The 18969-nt window shown below is 39.5% G+C and overlaps 1 protein-coding gene across 12 annotated transcripts in view; it reads left to right on the plus strand.

The window, feature by feature from the left end:
* The window catches only part of CPVL (carboxypeptidase vitellogenic like), a 273532-nt gene that overhangs the window by 130927 nt on the left and 123636 nt on the right, over window positions 1–18969 (plus strand). For all 12 annotated transcript variants that reach the window (XM_055293562.2, XM_063609709.1, XM_055293553.2 and 9 more), the window contains one exon: window positions 1106–1279. In XM_055293562.2, coding sequence (XP_055149537.1) covers window positions 1106–1279 — 174 coding nt within the window. The remainder of the gene's footprint in view (window positions 1–1105; window positions 1280–18969) is intronic.

Here is an 18969-nt window from a genome sequence, read left to right on the forward strand (position 1 = left end):
CAGAAACAAAATTTGTGATGATATCTTTTTTTCTTTACAACAATATATTCACAGTTAGCAAAAATTGTTGATGAAGCACAAAGTTGTCAAACTCAAACTTTAACAGTTTTTTTAATCCTTGTGTAACTGTTTTTTTTTTTTTTAAAGCATTTACTCCTTTCTTTCAGTATAATGATTATTACAGAGACTTTATTGCAGGTTTTTTTTTTTTAAATAAGCTTCATGGACAACTTTTCTTCTGTCTTGTGTCCTTCATAAAGTATCATCTCTTTTCACATTTGACATATTTTCCCCCTTATTATAGTCAATCCAATTTTGTGTGTGTGTGGTTTTAATAAACAGCAGAACACAGAAAAGAAATTCTTAGCTTTAAATCCAGCACGCCAGCCACCACCCTGGCCCTTGTGATCCATTTGACCTTCTTTCCAAAGAGCCACCAACAAGGAGTGAATTGATTTTGATAATCTCACCTCTTTTGTTTTCTCTATCTTTGCCTCTAGTGGGGTTGCTAATGGGAGTCACAGATTGCAAAAGATTAGTTTCTGCAAAGGAAAATCCTGTATTTGCAAATTGGATATTTGCTCTAAGAGTATTACGTCATTCAGATTTCTCATTAGTAAAAAGATTCCACCTAAATTATCTCAAAACCTCCAAGTTAAAATTTAAAGAATGGCAACAAGTTGGCCGGGCGCGGTGGCTCACGCTTGTAATCCCAGCACTTTGGGAGGCCGAGGCGGGCGGATCACGAGGTCAGGAGATCGAGACCACGGTGAAACCCCGTCTCTACTAAAAATACAAAAAAAATTAGCCGGGCGTGGTGGCGGGCGCCTGTAGTCCCAGCTACTTAGAGAGGCTGAGGCAGGAGAATGGCGTGAACCCAGGAGGCGGAGCTTGCAGTGAGCCGAGATCGCGCCACTGCACTCCAGCCTGGGCGACAGGGCGAGACTCCGTCTCAAAAAAAAAAAAAAAAAAGAATGGCAACAAGTTAATAGTCCCGTCACGTTTCTCCATGTTGTATGTTATAATAAATTCACAGCTTTTCCCAACATACTGTTCCTGCCACCAATCATGTTCCCTATGTCTTTGCAATGCCCTCTTCTGCCAGGAACCTGAGGATCAGCTTTACTATGTGAAATTTTTGTCACTCCCAGAGGTGAGACAAGCCATCCATGTGGGAAATCGGACTTTTAATGATGGAACTATAGTTGGAAAGTACTTGCGAGAAGATACAGTACAGTCAGTTAAGCCATGGTTAACTGAAATCATGAATAATTATAAGGTAAGAGAGCTACTTCAGTTACTATTTTAGGAACTTTCAGATTACCCAGAGCAGAGGTGATTTGTAATTTGAGTCCTGCCTTTTTTTTTTTTAACTTTTATTATGTGTCATTAACATAAATAACAGCCCCTTCTTTGTTTGATTTCCAATTCAAAGTTTTATATTGTTCCTTTTAATTTAACCACTTTCGCTGTGGTGGTGGCTCATACCTGTAATCCCAGTGCTTTGGGAGCCTGCGGCGGGTGGATCACCTGAGGTCAAGATTTTGAGACCAGCCTGGCCAACATGGTGAAACCTCCTCTCTACTAAAAAATAACAAAAACTAGCTGCGCATGGTGGTGGGCACCTGTAATCCCAGCTATTTGGGAGGTTGAGGTGTGAGAATCACTTGAACCCGGGAGGCAGAGGTTGCAGTGAGCCGAGATCACACCATTGCACTCCAGCCTGGGCAACAGAGCAAAAACTCTGTCTCAAAAAAATAAAAATAAAATAAAATAATTTAACCACTGTCCCCTGATCATTCCTTAAAATGAAATTTCCTTTGGCACACACCACTTCTCATCCTTTCTTGAGAAAGGAAGAGTTGCAGAGCCAAAAAGATGACTGGCAGTGTGTAAGAGCCAGATTTCTCTTATGTATTGCTTTGTTACATGAATCCCAATGACGTCAGGGATAAATGAAATCAACTGGTTATTCTAAAAATGCATTTTGCCTAATGATTATATTCATTCACTTTACCCAACCACAGTGTTTTGAGTCTCTCCTTAGGGTGTGAGGTTGAAATGATGAATGAGAAAGGGTCCCTGTTTAGAAGCAGGTCAAGTCAAGCCATTATGCTCTCTGGTTGAAATGCTCACCTTTGCTGCTGGAGGTGCCAGTGGAGAGTGAGGTCACAGAAAAGGAGCCCTGGAGGTTCAGGCAAAGAAGGCATGGGCCCTGGAACTCCCACTGGGAGGGAGGACACCAAGAGCAAATGACATGGGGAAAGTCAGCCTGTGTATTATTTCTTCCTGGTACTACACTCTCAGCTCCTCCTCTGGTCCTCCAGTGCTGTTAGCCTTTGCCCAAGGGATCATCTCTGGGGCAACTCCGAAGGATGCCTGTACTGATGACTGGAGAGACCACCACTGAGTGATCCACTTCCTCCCTATATCCTGTTTTGAATGAACAAAAAACAGGGCAGTCAGCAGCCCATAGGATTTTTGTATGAATTAGAATAAAGGCATCCTCTCCTCAAGATACTTTATTTCGATCTTTCAGAAATTGTCCTGATACACTGCCTTAGTTAAAACCAGACTCTTTACTGCCATTTGCTGGCATGATGAATATTCATTTCTACAATGACTATATTAGGAATGTTGTCTCTTAGTATTGTTCAATGCACAATCTGCAATACCATCCAGGCAGTCCCTGGCCAATGCACCCTAACTAGACTGGTTTAGAATATGCCAGACCTAGGAGGCCCATTTCCCAGTCCTGCTCCTAGTACAGTGTTGGACACGTAACCATTGTTGAAAATAGTTTAAGACCAATTATATGCCAAGTCTACAAACCCATTATAAACCTGCAAAACTTGATGAAATACTTACTTTCTAGGAAAGAAAAGGTCTAACTAGGTCAGGCCAGCATTTCAGCCATCCTTATGTTTGATTTTCTTGGGGACATGTAGTGGCCTTTAGTGCTTGCTGCTTCAAGACTTCTCAGAGGACCTCCAGAAGGCACTGCTGTTTGTCCTCTTCTCTGAGCTCTCAGAATGCGTTGTCTTTACCCGCATAGTTGTACATGGCATGCTGTAATGTGCAGACTCTCAGTCTGACACCCATACCACCACCAGCCTGGAGCAGATGTCAGGAATGAATGAATGAATGGTTAGTGCTATATCAAAAATATATCTATAAACCTGTCCATAATCCATTAGGTGCTTATTATCCACAAATTTATTAAACCAAAAAGAGGTTAGCATTCATGTCTTAAAGATGATGTTCTGTAATGTGATGTTAAGGAATGGAAAGAGTGAGTTTTTTTGAGAGGAGAGCAGATAAGGAAGTTCAATATGTGTTGTTTGTGCCCTTGGGAGATATATTTTCTCACTGTACCCACTTTTTTTTTTTTTTTTTTTTGAGATAGAGTTTTGCTGTTGTTGCCCAGCTGGAATGCAATGGTGTGACTGGCTCACTGCAACCTCCACCTCTTGTGTTCAAGCAATTCTCCTGCCTCAGCCTCCTGAGTAGCTGGGATTATAGGCATGCTCCACCATGCCCAGCTAATTTTGTATTTTTAGTAGAGATGAGGTTTCTCCATGTTGGTCAGACTGGTCTCAAACTTCTGACCTCAGGTGATCCGCCCACCTTGGCCTCCCAAAGTGCTGGGATTGCAGGCGTGAACCACCGCACCTGGCCTCACTGTACAAATTTAACTAGAATATGATTCCTTTCTCAGCCATGTGAGGGTAGGGTGGGACAAACAGCTTACCTGATGACTGATGTTTTGTTTTGACTGATAAAGGAGAATATATTGATTAGAGGTGATCCTGCATTTTGATATTTAAACATCTCTGTTCCTCTTACCCATGTATCCTAAACCTACCACTATGAATTCCAATAAAATCAGAATCCAGTATTTTCTAAACTTTTCTTTTCTTTTTTGAGACAGAGTTTCACTCTGTTGCTCAGGCTGGAATGCAGTGGCACGATCTTGCCTCACTGCAACCTCCACATCCTGGGTTCAAGTGATTCTCCTGCCTCAGCCTCCTGAGTAGCTGAGATTACAGGCGCATGCCACCATGCCTGGCTAATTTTTTTTTCCATATTTTTAGTAGAGACGGGGTTTCACCATGTTGCCCAGGCTGGTTTCAAACTCCTGACCTCAGGAGATCCATCTGCCTCGGCCTCCCAAAGTGTTGGGATTACAGGTGTGAGCCACCGTGTCTGGCATAACAGACACGGTTATGTTTTAACAGACACGGTTATGTTTTTAACTCTGAATCGGTTGCCAGAAAAAGAAAAGAGTTTAGTGGTATAGATAAACCATATTTCCATAAAGAAACAGAACAAAATATGCCATCAATCTAATGCAGACCAAAAAGTGGCTGCTGCTAAAACAGCATGTTCACTCACGCAGCTGGCAAAGCCCTCAGGATAGTGATTATCTTCGGCTTGTCTATTAATGATGTTGAACCTCAATGTTCAGAATGGGAATCAGAACAACTTAGGTTGGCTTTAAACATTAGTACCATTAAGGTCATATTTATGTAAGACTCGGTACTAATTTGTCATAGAAAATAGCGTGCCTGTTTCTATTCATAGGAACTAGAGGTCTTTTTCCAGTACTGGGTTCATTTTAGCCAATGTGGAGCATCTCTGATGGTTGAAGGAAGACCTACCTGGGTTTCTGGAATTATGTGTTCATGTAGTTTCTGTATAAAAATTAGCTTCTCTATAAACTACATTACTTTCTATGTAAGCTACATGAAAACATGATCCTTTTCTTACAATGATACACAGGAGATGCATACTCAAAAGTCATTTTCCTTTGAGTAATTTCAGATGTTTTGGTGGTAAATTGAAATATCATATTGGCAGTTTCCAAAATAACTAGAATTAGAAACAATCTGTTGGGCTATTTGAATTCTTTTTTTTTTTTTTTATTATACTTTAGGGTTTTAGGGTACATGTGCACAATGTGCAGGTTTGTTACATATGTATCCATGTGCCATGTTGATTTCCTGCACCCATTAACTCCTCATTTAGCATTAGATGTATCTCCTAATGCTGTCCCTCCCCCCTCCCCCCACCCCACAACAGTCCCCGGAGCGTGATGTTCCCCTTCCTGTGTCCATGAGTTCTCATTGTTCAATTCCCACCTATGAGTGAGAACATGTGGTGTTTGGTTTTTTGTCCTTGCGATAGTTTACTGAGAATGATGTTTTCCAGTTTCATCCATGTCCCTACAAAGGACACGAACTCATCATTTTTTATGGCTGCATAGTATTCCATGGTGTATATGTGCCACATTTTCTTAATCCAGTCTATCGTTGTTGGACATTTGGGTTGGTTCCAACTCTTTGCTATTGTGAATAGTGCTGCAATAAACATACGTGTGCATGTGTCTTTATAGCAGCATGATTTATAGTCCTTTGGGTATATACCCAGTAATGGGATGGCTGGGTCAAATGGTATTTCTAGTTCTAGATCCCTGAGGAATCGCCACACTGACTTCCACAATGGTTGAACTAGTTTACAGTCCCACCAACAGTGTAAAAGTGTTCCTATTTCTCCACATCCTCTCCAGCACCTGTTGTTTCCTGATTTTTTAATGATGGCCATTCTAACTGGTGTGAGATGGTATCTCACTGTGGTTTTGATTTGCATTTCTCTGATGGCCAGTGATGATGAGCATTTCTTCATGTGTTTTTTGGCTGCATAAATGTCTTCTTTTGAGAAGTGTCTGTTCATGTCCTCTGCCCACTTTTTGATGGGGTTGTTTGTTTTTTTCTTGTAAATTTGTTTGAGTTCATTGTAGATTGTGGATATTAGCCCTTTGTCAGATGAGTAGGTTGCAAAAATTTTCTCCCATTGTGTAGGTTGCCTGTTCACTCTGATGATAGTTTCTTTTGCTGTGCAGAAGCTCTTTAGTTTAATGAGATCCCATTTGTCGATTTTGGCTTTTGTTGCCATTGCTTTTGGTGTTTTAGACATGAAGTGCTTGCCCACGCCTATGTCCTGAATGGTATTGCCTAGGTTTTCTTGTAGGATTTTAATGGTTTTAGGTCTAACATATAAGTCTTTAATCCATCTTGAATTAATTTTTGTATAAGGTGTAAGGAAGGGATCCAGTTGCAGCTTTCTACATATGGCTAGCCAGTTTTCCCAGCACCATTTATTAAATAGGGAATCCTTTCTGCATTTCTTGTTTTTGTCAGGTTTGTCAAAGATCAGATAGTTGTAGCTATGCAGCATCATTTCTGAGGGCTCTGTTCTGTTCCATTGATCTATGTCTCTGTGGTGGTACCAGTACCATGCTGTTTTGGTTACTGTAGCCTTGTAGTATAGTTTAAAGTCAGGTAGCGTGATGCCTCCAGCTTTGTTCTTTTGGCTTAGGATTGACTTGGCGATGCGGGCTCTTTTTTGGTTCCATATGAACTTTAAAGTAGTTTTTTCCAATTCTGTGAAGAAAGTCATTGGTAGCTTGATGGGGATGGCATTGAATCTATAAATTACCTTGGGCAGTATGGCCATTTTCACGATATTGATTCTTCCAACCCATGAGCATGGAATGTTCTTCCATTTGTTTGTATCCTCTTTTATTTCATTGAGCAGTGGTTTGTAGTTCTCCTTGAAGAGGTCCTTCACATCCCTTGTAAGTTGGATTCCTAGGTATTTTATTCTCTTTGAAGCAATTGTGAATGGGAGTTCACTCATGATTTGGCTCTCTGTCTGTTATTGGTGTACAAGAATGCTTGTGATTTTTGTACATTAATTTTGTATCCTGAGACTTTGCTGAAGTTGCTGATCAGCTTAAGGAGATTTTGGGCTGAGACAATGGGGTTTTCTAGATATACAGTCATGTCATCTGCAAACAGGGACAATTTGACTTCCTCTTTTCCTAATTGAATACCCTTTATTTCCTTCTCCTGCCTGATTGCTCTGGCCAGAACTTCCAGCACTATGTTGAATAGGAGCGGTGAGAGAGGGCATCCCTGTCTTGTGCCAGTTTTCAAAGGGAATGCTTCCAGTTTTTGCCCATTCAGTATGATATTGGCTGTGGGTTTGTTGTAGATAGCTCTTATTATTTTGAGATACGTCCCATCAATACCTAATTTATTGAGAGTTTTTAGCATGAAGCGTTGTTGAATTTTGTCAAAGGCCTTTTCTGCATCTATTGAGATAATCATGTGGTTTTTGTCTTTGGTTCTGTTTATATGCTGGATTACATTTATTGATTTGCGTATGTTGAACCAGCCTTGCATCCCAGGGATGAAGCCCACTTGATCATGGTGGATAAGCTTTTTGATATGCTGCTGGATTCGGTTTGCCAGTATTTTATTGAGGATTTTTTGCATCAATGTTCATCAAGGATATTGGTCTGAAATTCTCTTTTTTGGTTATGTCTCTGCCAGGTTTTGGTATCAGGACGATGCTGGCATCGTAAAATGTGTTAGGGAGGATTCCCTCTTTTTCTATCGATTGGAATAGTTTCAGAAGGAATGGTACGAGTTCCTCCTTGTACCTCTGGTAGAATTCAGCTGTCAATCCATCAGGTCCTGCATTCTTTTTGGTTGGTAAGCTATTGATTATTGCCACAATTTCAGGACCTGTTATTGGTCTATTCAGAGATTCAACTTCTTCCTGGTTTAGTCTTGGGAGGGTGTATTTGTCGAGGAATTTATCCATTTCTTCTAGATTTTCTAGTTTATTTGCATAGAGGTGTTTGTAGTATTCTCTGATGGTAGATTGTATTTCTGTGGGATCGGTGGTGATATCCCCTTTTTCGTTTTTTATTGCATCTATTTGATTCTTCTCTCTTTTCTTCTTTATTAGTCTTGCTAGCGGTCCATCAATTTTGTTTATCTTTTCAAAAAACCAGCTCCTGGATTCATTAATTTTTTGAAGGGTTTTTTTGTGTCTCTATTTCCTTCAGTTCTACTCTGATTTTAGTTATTTCTAGCCTTCTGCTAGCTTTTGAATGTGTTTGCTCTTGCTTTTCTAGTTCTTTTAATTGTGATGTTAGGGTGTCAATTTTGGATCTTTCCTGCTTTCTCTTGTGGGCATTTAGTGCTATAAATTTCCCTCTACACACTGCTTTGAACGTGTCCCAGAGATTCTGGTATGTTGTGTCTTTGTTCTCGTTGGTTTCAAAGAACATCTTTATTTCTGCCTTCATTTCATTATGTACCCAATAGTCATTCAGGAGCAGGTTGTTCAGTTTCCATGTAGTTGAGCGGTTTTGACTGAGTTTCTTAATCCTGAGTTCTAGTTTGATTGCACTGTGGTCTGAGAGACAGTTTGTTATAATCTCTGTTCTTTTACATTTGCTGAGAAGAGCTTTACTTCCAACTATGTGGTCAATTTTGGAATAGGTGTGGTGTGGTGCTGAAAAAAATGTATATTCTGTTGATTTGGGGTGGAGAGTTCTGTAGATGTCTATTAGGTCCACTTTATGTAGAGCTGAGTTCAATTCCTGGATATCCTTGTTAACTTTCTGTCTCATTGATCTGTCTAATGCTGACAGTGGGGTGTTAAAATCTCCCATTATTATTGTGTGGGAGTTTAAGTCCCTTTGTAGGTCACTGAGGACTTGCTTTATGAATCTGGGTGCTCCTGTGTTGGGTGCATATATATTTAGGATAGTTAGCTCTTCTTGTTGAATTGATCCCTTTACCATTATGTAATGGCCTTCTTTGTCTCTTTTGATCTTTGTTGGTTTAAAGTCTATTTTATCAGAGACTAGGATTGCAACCCCTGCCTTTTTTTGTTTTCCAGTTGCTTGATAGATCTTCCTCCATCCCTTTATTTTGAGTCTATGTGTGTCTCTGCACGTGAGATGGGTTTCCTGAATACAGCACACTGATGGGTCCTGACTCCTTATCCAGTTTGCCAGTCTGTGTCTTTTGATTGGAGCATTTAGCCCATTTACATTTAACGTGAATATTGTTATGTGTGAATCTGATCCTGTCATTATGATGTTAGTTGGTTATTTTGCTCGTTAGTTGCTATAGTTTCTTCCTAGCCTCGATGGTCTTTACAATTTGGCGTGTTTTTGCAGTGGCTGGTACCGGTTGTTCCTTTCCATGTTTAGTGCTTCCTTCAGGAGCTCTTTTAGGGCAGGCCTGGTGGTGACAAAATCACTCAGCGTTTGCTTGTCTGTAAAGTATTTTATTTCTCCTTCACTTATGAAGTTTAGTTTGGCGGGATAGGAAATTCTGGGTTGAAAATTCTTTTCTTTAAGAATGTTGAATATCGGCCCCCACTCTCTTCTGGCTTGTAGAGTTTCTGCTGAGAGATCAGCTGTTAGTCTGATGGGCTTCCCTTTGTGGGTAACCCGACCTTTCTCTCTGGCTGCCCTTAACATTTTTTCCTTCATTTCCACTTTGGTGAATCTGACAATTATGTGTCTTGGAGTTGCCCTTCTCGAGGAGTATCTTTGTGGCGTTCTCTGTATTTCCTGAATCTGAATGCTGGCCTGCCTTGCTAGATTGGGGAAGTTCTCCTGGATAATATCTTGCAGAGTGTTTTCCAACTTGGTTCCATTCTCCCCATCATTTTCAGGTACACCAATCAGACGTAGGTTTGGTCTTTTCACATAGTCCCAAATTTCTTGGAGGCTTTGTTCATTTCTTTTTATTCTTTTTTCTCTAAACTTCCCTTCTCTCTTCATTTCATTCATTTCATCTTCTATCAGCGATACCCTTTCTTCCAGTTGATCGCATCTGCTACTGAGGCTTCTGCATTCTTCGCGTAGTTCTCGAAACTTGGCTTTCAGCTCCATCATCTCCTTGAAGCCCTTCTCTCCATTGGTTATTCTAGTTATCCATTCTTCTAATTTTTTTTCAAAGTTTTTAACTTCTTTGCTATTGTTTTGAATTTCCTCTCGTATCTCAGAGTAGTTTGATCGTCTGAAGCCTTCTTCTCTCAACTCATCAAAGTCATCCTCCATCCAGCTTTGTTCCGTTGCTGGTGAGGAACTGCGTTCCTTTGGAGGAGGAGAGGTGCTCTGTTTTTTAGAGTTTCCAGTTTTTTTGGTCTGTTTTTTCCCCATCTTTGTGGTTTTGTCTACTTTTTGTCTTCGATGATGGTGATGTACAGATGGGTTTTTGGTGTGGATGTCCTTTCTGTTTGTTAATTTTCCTTCTACCAGACAAGACCCTCAGCTGCAGGTCTGTTGGAGTTTACTAGAGGTCCACTCCAGACCCTGTTTGGCTGGGTGTCAGCACCGGTGGCTGCAGAACAGCGGATTTTCGTGAGACCACAAATTCAGCTGTCTGATAGTTCCTCTGAAAGTTTTGTCTCAGAGGAGTACCCGGTTGAATGAGGTGTCAGTCTGTCCCTACTGGGGGGGTGCCTCCCAGTTAGGCTGCTCAGGGGTGAGGGACCCACTTTAGGAGGCAGTCTGTCCGTTCTCAGATCTCCAGCTGCGTGCTGGGAGAACCACTACTCTCTTCAAAGCTGTCAGTCAGACAGGGACATTTAAGGCTGTGGAGGTTCTAGCTGAGTTTTTGGTTGTCTGTGCCCCGCCCCCAGAGGTGGAGCCTACAGAGGCAGGCAGGCCTCCTTGAGCTGTGGTGGGCTCCACCCAGTTCGAGCTTCCTGGCTGCTTTGTTTACCTAAGCAAGCCTGGGCAATGGCAGGCGCCCCTCCCCCAGCCTCGTTGCCGCCTTGCAGCGTGATCTCAGACTGCTGTGCTAGCAATCAGCAAGACTCTGTGGGCATAGGACCCTCCGAGCCAGGTGCGGGACACAATCTCCTAGTGTGCCGTTTTCCAGGCCCGTTGGAAAAGCGCAGTATTAGGACGGGACTGACCCGATATTCCAGGTGCCGTCTGTTTCCCCTTTCTTTGACTAGGAAAGGGAACTCCCTGACCCCTTGCGCTTCCCGAGTGAGGCAATGCCTTGCCCTGCTTCGGCTCGCGCACAGTGCGCTTCACCGACTGTCTTGAACCCACTGTTAGGCACTCCCTAGTGAGATGAAACCGGTACCTCAAGCAGAAATGCAGAAATCACCAGTCTTCTGTGTCGCTGGGGCTGGGAGCTGGAGACCGGAGCTGTTCCTATTCGGCCATCTTGGCTCCACCCCCTATTTGAATTCTTTATGACTGAATGAGGTCAAAACATGATCACGACTTTTAGGAGTTAGCTGGTTAATAGAGTATGGTGGTTATGAACATGTTCTTAAGTTGCATATCTTGAGTTTGAGTTCTGGTTACACCAGTCACTGGCTATGCTCCTTTGGGAGAGGAAACTTAAACTCTCTGTGCTTTGGCTTCCTTGTCTATAAAACAGGAATAAAAACAGTATTTATCTGTGAGTTTCTGTGAGGTTTAAATGAGATTATATATGTAAACACACTTAGAAGAGTGCCTGATGGTTAGAAGGTGCTTATTTATTTATATATAAGCTATTACCAAAAATGTTCAACAAATTTTATAAAAGTCTTTAAGATCTTGCTACATTCAAAAGTTATACAAGAAACCCTGGAAGACACAAAAATAAAAAAGAATGGACAGGCTTCCAGTTTCCATTCCAGTGTGTAAGGAGCTTAGAAGTCTCCACTCCATTGTAACAACAGTAAAAAGCCAAACAAACTGAAATACAATCAAGAACTCTTTTTAGATTTGTCGAAACTGAGGTCACAGGGCAAACTGCTGCCCTCCAAAATTAGAGAGAGAGATGAATATAGGGAGTCATAGCTTAACAGGAGCAAACCTGTAAGTAGAACCCTCCATGGAAACAAATGCTGAGGAAGGAAAACCAGAACAGTAATTGGTAAGTTACTAGAGGCTCCACAGGGACAAGTCTGAGAGTTTAAAACACCATGGGGCGGGGGGAGGACTCAGCCAAAGGTCATTTGTAAATGACCTTTATTATGTTGAGGGACTTTTCTTGTATACCCAAACTATTGAGAGTTTTTATCAAGAAAGGATGTTGGATTTTGTTGAATACTTTTTGTTTCAATTGAGATGATCATGTGGTTTTGTCTTTCAGTCTGTGATGTGTCACTTTGATTGACTTACCTATGTTAAACCAGTCTTGCATGCTAAGGGTAAATCCCACTTGATCATGTTGTAGAATCTTTTTGATGTATTGCTGAATTTGGTTTGCTAATATTTTATCGATAATTTTTGCATGAATGTTAGAGTTACTGCCCTGCAGTTTTCTTTTTTCTTATGATATCTTTGCCTGGCTTAGGAATCAAGATAATACTTGCCAAAAAATCTACGATTAATATGCTAAGGATTTTAATGGAAAAAGTAGACAACCTGCAAGAACAGATGGATATTGAAAATAGAGATATGGAAATTATAAGAATCAAAAGGAACTGTTAGAGATCAAAAGCACTGTAACAGAGATAAAGAATGTCTTTGGTGGGCTCACTAGTAGACTGGACACAGCTGAGCTAAGAGTAGCATGAGGATGTAATAAATAGAAGCTTCCAAAACTGAAAAGTAAAGAGAACAAAGACTTAAAAAAAATTTTTTTTAATAGCCTTAACTGTGGGACAACTACAAAAGATGTAACATACACATAAACGGAATACCAGAACAAGAAGAAAGAGTAGGAAATGGAAGCAATATTTAAAGCAATAATGATTGCAAACTTACCAAGATTAATGTAAAACATCAAACCGCAGATTCCAGAAGCTCAGAAAACATGGAGCCGGATAAATCCCAAAACAAAATAATCAAGAAAAGGAGGCAAGTCATGTGGAAGCTTCAAAAAAAATCAAAGATAAAGAAAAAAAGTCTCAAAAGAAGCCAAAGGGGAGAAAAACCTTACCTATAGAGAAGCAAAGGTAGAATCACATCTAGGTTCTCCTCAGAAATCATGCCAACAAGAAGAAAATGGAGTGAAATATTTAAAGTGTTGAGAGAATAAAACGCACCAACTTAGAATTCTGCACCCTGCAAAAGTATTCCTCAAAAGTGAAAGAGAAGTGAGGACTTTCTCAGACAAAAATTGAGGGAATTTGTTGCTAGTAGACCTGCTTTGTAAGAAATGTTAAAGTAAGTTTTCAAAGAGAAGATAAGTGATATAGGTCAGAAACTCGCATCTATATAAAGAGAAGAAGAGCACTGGATAATGATTATATGAAGATGACATGATTATTTATGTAGAAAATCCAAAAGAATCAACAAAAAAGCCTCTTGGAATTAATAAGTGATTAATCATAACAAGGTTGCAGGATATAAGGTTAATATAGAAAAGTTAATCACTTTCCTATGTACTCCCAATAAACAAGTGAAATTTGAAATTAAAACACAGGACTATTTACATTAGCACTCTTCAAAAATGAAATACTTAGATATAAATGCAACAAAATATTTATAAGATCTATATTAGGAAAACTATAAAACTCTGATAAAAGACATCAAGAATAACTAATAGTTGGAGAAATATTTTGTGTACATGGATAGGAAGACTCAATATTGTCAAGATGTCAGTTCTTCCCAACTTGATCCATAGATTCAATACAGTCCCAATCAAAATCTCAGTAACATTTTGTAGATAAGGATAAATTGTTCTAAAGTTTATATGGAGAGGCAAAAGACACAGAATAACCAACACAACATTGAACAAGAGGAATAAAGTTGGAAGATTGACGTTACCCAACTTCAAGACTTACCATAAAGCTACAATAATTAAGATATTATTTATTGTAATAATTAAGTATGGCATTGGCAAAAGAATAGGCAAATAGATTCATGGACTAGAATAGAGAGCCCAGAAATATACCCACATAAATATAGTCAACTGATCTTTCATAAAGGAGCAAAGGTTATACAGTGTGGCAAAGATAGTCTTTACAACAAATGGTGCAGGAACAAATGGATATATCCACATACAAAACAAAATAATGAAATAGACACAGATCTTACACCCCTCACAAAAATGTTCTCTGAATGGATTATAGACCTAAAGGTAAAACATAAAACTATAACACTTGTAGACATTAACTTAGAAAATCTAAATGACCTTGGGTATGGTGTTGATGTTTCAGATACAATGCTAAAGGAACAATCCATGAAAGAAATAATTGAGAAGCTGGACATCATTAAAATTAATAACTTCTGCTTTACAAAAAACAATGTCAAGTAAATGAGAAAATAAGCCACAGACTGGGAGAAAATATTTGCAAAAAACACATCCGATAATGGACTGTTAACCAAACTATATTTTTAAAAACCCTTATAGCTCAACAATAAGAAAATGAACAACCCAATTTAGAAATGGGAAAAAGACCTGGGCACCTCACCAGTGAAAATATACAGATGGTAAGTAAACATATGAAAAGATGTTGGCTGGGTGCCAGTGGCTCATGTCTATAATCCCAGCACTCCAGGAAGCCAAGGCGAGAGGATCACCCAGGAGTTTGAAACCAGCCTGGACAACATAGAGAGACCCTGTCTCTACAAAATAAAAATAATTAATTAATTAATTAGCTGGATGTGGTGGTGTGCACCTGTAGTCATGGCTACCTGAGAGGCTGAGGTAGGAGGATCACTCGACCCCAAGAGTTCAAGGTTGCAGCAAGTCATGACTATGCCACCGCACTGTAGCCTAGGCAACAGAGTGAGACCCTGTCTCAAAAAAAAAAAAAAAGGAAAGATGTTCAACATCATATGTCATTAGGGTATTACAAATTAAAGCCATGAGATACCACTTCCAGACCTGTTGGAATAGCCAAAATCCAAAATACTGACAACACTAAATGCTTACAAGGAGGTAGAGCAATAGGAACTCTCATTCTGGTGGGAATGCAAAATGATACAGCCACCTTGGAAGACAGTTTGAAAATTTCTTACAAAATTTAATATACTCTTACCATACCATTCAGCAGTCATGCTCTTTGGTATTTACCCAAATGAACTGTAAGCTTGTGTCCACACAAAAATCTGCACAGGGCTATTTATAACAGCTTTATTCCTAATTGCCAAAACTTGGAAACAACCAAGATATTCTTCAGTAGGTGAATGAATAAACTAGACCAGACAATGAAATTTTATTCAGTGCTAAAAACAAATGAGCCATCAAGCCATGAAAAGACATGTAGAAAACTTAAATGCATATTTCTGAGTGAAAGAAGCCAATCTGAAAAGGCTACGTACTGTATGATCCCAACTATATGACATTCTCTAAAAGGCAAAACTATGGAGACAGTGAAAAGATCAGTGGTTGCCAGGAGATGGGGGAGGGAGGGATCAATAGGCAGAGCACAGACGATTTTTAGGGCAATGAAACTATTTTGTGTGTTACTTCAATGGTGGATACAAGACGTTATGCATTTGTCAAAACCCATGGACTGTATAACACCAAGAGTGAGTTCTAATGTGAACTGCGGACTTTAGGTGATTTGATGATGTTTCAGTGTAGGTTTGTTAATGTAACAAATACATCGCTGTGGTGAGGGATATTGATAGTGGAGGAGGTTGTATGGGAGAGGGCATAGGGGTGGATGGGAACTCTGTACTTTACACTCAATTTTGCTATGAACCTAAAACTGCTCTGAAACACAAAATTTACTAATTTATTGATTTACTTTTTTTTTAAGTTAATTGTCTTCCTAGTAAAGGGGATAGATACTAGTATATTTGATAATGGGTAGATTCAATTCCTACATCCAGCAGACTGGTAAAGTAGACTCTATGAAGGAAAATACAACTGAATTCAGGATAAATGACAACAAACATAATTGTAATGCCTTTAATAAAATAAAAGTGGATCTGAAAACAAAAGCAACACTAGAAAAACAAAAGGCAGAGAAGGGAATCCTGTGGAGCAAGAGCAATAAGGCAGGGTGGCCCTGAGAACCAGTGTCCTCAGTGCTGCAACTGGCAGCTGGGCTGTGGGCCCAAGTAAAGTGACACTGCTGACCTGAGAGCCCAGCACCAGGGCTGGGACATGTGGAGGGCCCAAACTGTCCCACATTGCTAGGAACTCTGGCAACTAGCAGAAGCAAATACACTTAACTTAGTGGTGGGGCCGGGCACAGTGGCTTATGCCTCTAATCTCAGCGCTTTGGGAGGCTGAGGTGGGCACATAACCTGAGGTCAGGAGTTCAAGACCAGCCTGGCCAACATGGTGAAACCCCGTTTCTACTAAAAAAGTACAAAAGTTAGCCAGGTGTTGTGGCAGGCACCTGTAATCCCAGCTACTCGGGAGGCTGAGGCAGAAGAATTGCTTGAACCTAGGAAGCAGAGGTTGCAGTGAGCCAAGATTGCACCACTGCACTCCAGTTTGGGTGACAGAGTGAGACTCCCTCTCTAAATAAATAAATAAATAAATAAATAAATAAATAAATAAAAAGAAAATAGAGGTGTTTAGTTTCTCAGATTTTTCAAAAATGTAAAGCCATTTTCAACAAAAATGTAAACTTGTAATCAAAAGTCACCTAACACAAAAATAAACAGGCTACAGGCTGTGAATAAACAGAAACAAATATAAGAGAGAAAGATAGCCAAGGCGCTTTCAGATATAGGACATATGAGAGATAAAACAACTATATATGAAATATTTGAAGGCATAAAAATGGAGTTACAAAACAAGCAATAAATGAGAAACTAATAAATATGGCTAGGAAAATTTGAAAGAGAGCAAATCGTAATCGTAAAAATGAATGATATGGTTGTTGAATTTAAAACTCAGTGCATGGGTTAAAGAGTAGATTAGACACTGCTGAAGATAAATGTAATGAATCAGAAGATAGAGCTGAAGAAATTACCAAAATGGAACACAGGAAGAAAAGATAAAAAGTTTGAAGGGAAGATTAAGAGACGTTAAGAAGAGAATAATATATGTCTAAGCAGAGTCAGAGAAGGTAAGAACAGAAAGAATGAAAAAAAGCCATTTTTAAGAAACAGTGGCTGAAGATTTGCCATATCTGATAAAGGTTATGAATGCATAGACATGTACTGAAGCACATATACAATAAACAGTGGGAGAGAGAAAATAAATTCATATTTCAGCTGGTTTTAATGAAATTGAATAATAGCAAAAAGCCAAGAGAATGTTTTAAAAGTCCAGAAGGAAAAGACAGGCCATCTACAAAAGGAGGACAATCAGACTGACAGACTTGTCAATGACAGCAATGGAAGGCATAATATCTTCAAAGTGCTAAAATGAGATAACAATCTAGAACTACATTTCAAGTAAAATGGTAGAATAAAAGTATTTTCAGATTTAACAAAATATTTCAAGCGCATTTAGAATCAACAGATTTTCACTAAAGGAGCTTCTAAAGAATATATTTAGGAAAAATAAATTATTCCAGAATTATTCCAGGAAGAAAATCTGAGCTACACGAAGAAATACTAACTATAGAAATTGATAGAAATAATATTTTGTCAATGTTAATTTTCTGGTTTTGATCATTGTACAATGGTTGTGTAAAATGTTAACATTTGTGAAGGCTATGTAAAGGGTATACTGTTTATTTAACAGATTTTGTTTGTTTTGTTTTGTTTTGTGACAGGATCTTGCTCGATTACCTAGGCTGGAGTGCAGTGGTGTGGTCATATCTTACTGTCTCAAACTCCTAGGCTCAAGCTCTCCTCCAGCCTCAGTCCCCCAAGTAGCTGGGACTATAGGCATGTGCTGGCTAATGTTGGTTTTTCTTTTTCTTTTTTCTTTCTTTTTTTTTTTTTTTGTACAAACAAGAGTTTTGTTCCATTGCCCATGCTGGTCTCAAACTCCTGGCCTCAAGCAATCCTTCCATCTCAGCCTTCCAAAGTGCTAGGATTACAGGTATGAGCCATAGCAGCCAGCCTCTGTAACAGATTTACTGAGATATAATTTACATACCACAGAATTCACTCATTTCAAATGTACAAGTTAGTGGTTTTTGCAACTGCAATTTTCTCTGCAGCCATCACCACTATCTAATTTATGAACATCTTCATCACATCTGAAAGAAAAAAGAAAAAAATCCCCTATTCATTAGCAATGATTTCCACTTCCTCTTCCAGCCCCTGGCTACCACTAATCTACTTTCTGTCTGTATGGATTTGCCTGTTTTGGATATTTCATATAAATGAAATTGTGCAGTATGTGGCCTTCTGTGACTGTTTCTTTCACTTTGTATGTTTTCAAGGTTCATACATGTTATAGCATGTTCATTCTTTTTACTGCGAAATAATATTCCTATGTATGGTTATACCACATTCTATTCATCCATTCATCTATTGATGGACATTTGGCATGTTTCCACTTTGTGACTATTGTGAAAAATGCTGCTATGAATATTCATGTACAGTGTTGGTGTGAACATATGTTTTCCATTCTCTTGGGTAGATAGATACCTAAGAGTGGAATTACTGGGTCATATGTTAACTCTATATTTAACATTGTGAAGTTCCAATTTCTCCACATCCTTGTCAGCACTTGTTATTGTCTGACATTTTGATTCTAGCCATCCTAGTGATTTAAAGTGCTATCTCACTGGGCTTTGATTGGCATTTCCCTAATGATGAATGATGAGCATCTTTCTATGTGATTTTTATTTTTCATTTTTATGTTTTTTGGAGAAATGTTTATCCAAATACTTTGCCTATTAATTGGGTTGCTAATTAATTGGGTTATTTGTTTTTTATTTTTGAGGTGTTAAGAGTTCTTTTTTTTTTTTTTTTTTGAGATGGAGACTTGCTCTGTCGCCCAGGCTGGAGTGCAGTGGCAAGATCCTGGCTCACTGCAACCTCAACCTCCCGGGTTCAAGCAATTCTCCTGCCTCAGCCTCCTGAATAGCTGGGATTACAGGTACATGTCACCACACCTGGCTAATTTTTTGTATTTTTAGTAGAGACGGGGTTTCACCGTGTGCGCCAGGATGGTCTGGATGTCCTCACCTCATGATCCGCCTGCCTTGACCTCCCAAAGTGCTGGGATTATAGGCGTGAGCCACCGTGCCCGGCCTGAGAGTTCTTTATATATTCTGAATACAAGTCCCTTATCAGATATTATTTTTTTCCTATTCTGTGGGTTG

The sequence above is a fragment of the Symphalangus syndactylus genome, chromosome 9 (genome assembly GCF_028878055.3).
Source record: "Symphalangus syndactylus isolate Jambi chromosome 9, NHGRI_mSymSyn1-v2.1_pri, whole genome shotgun sequence".
NCBI lineage: Eukaryota > Metazoa > Chordata > Mammalia > Primates > Hylobatidae > Symphalangus > Symphalangus syndactylus.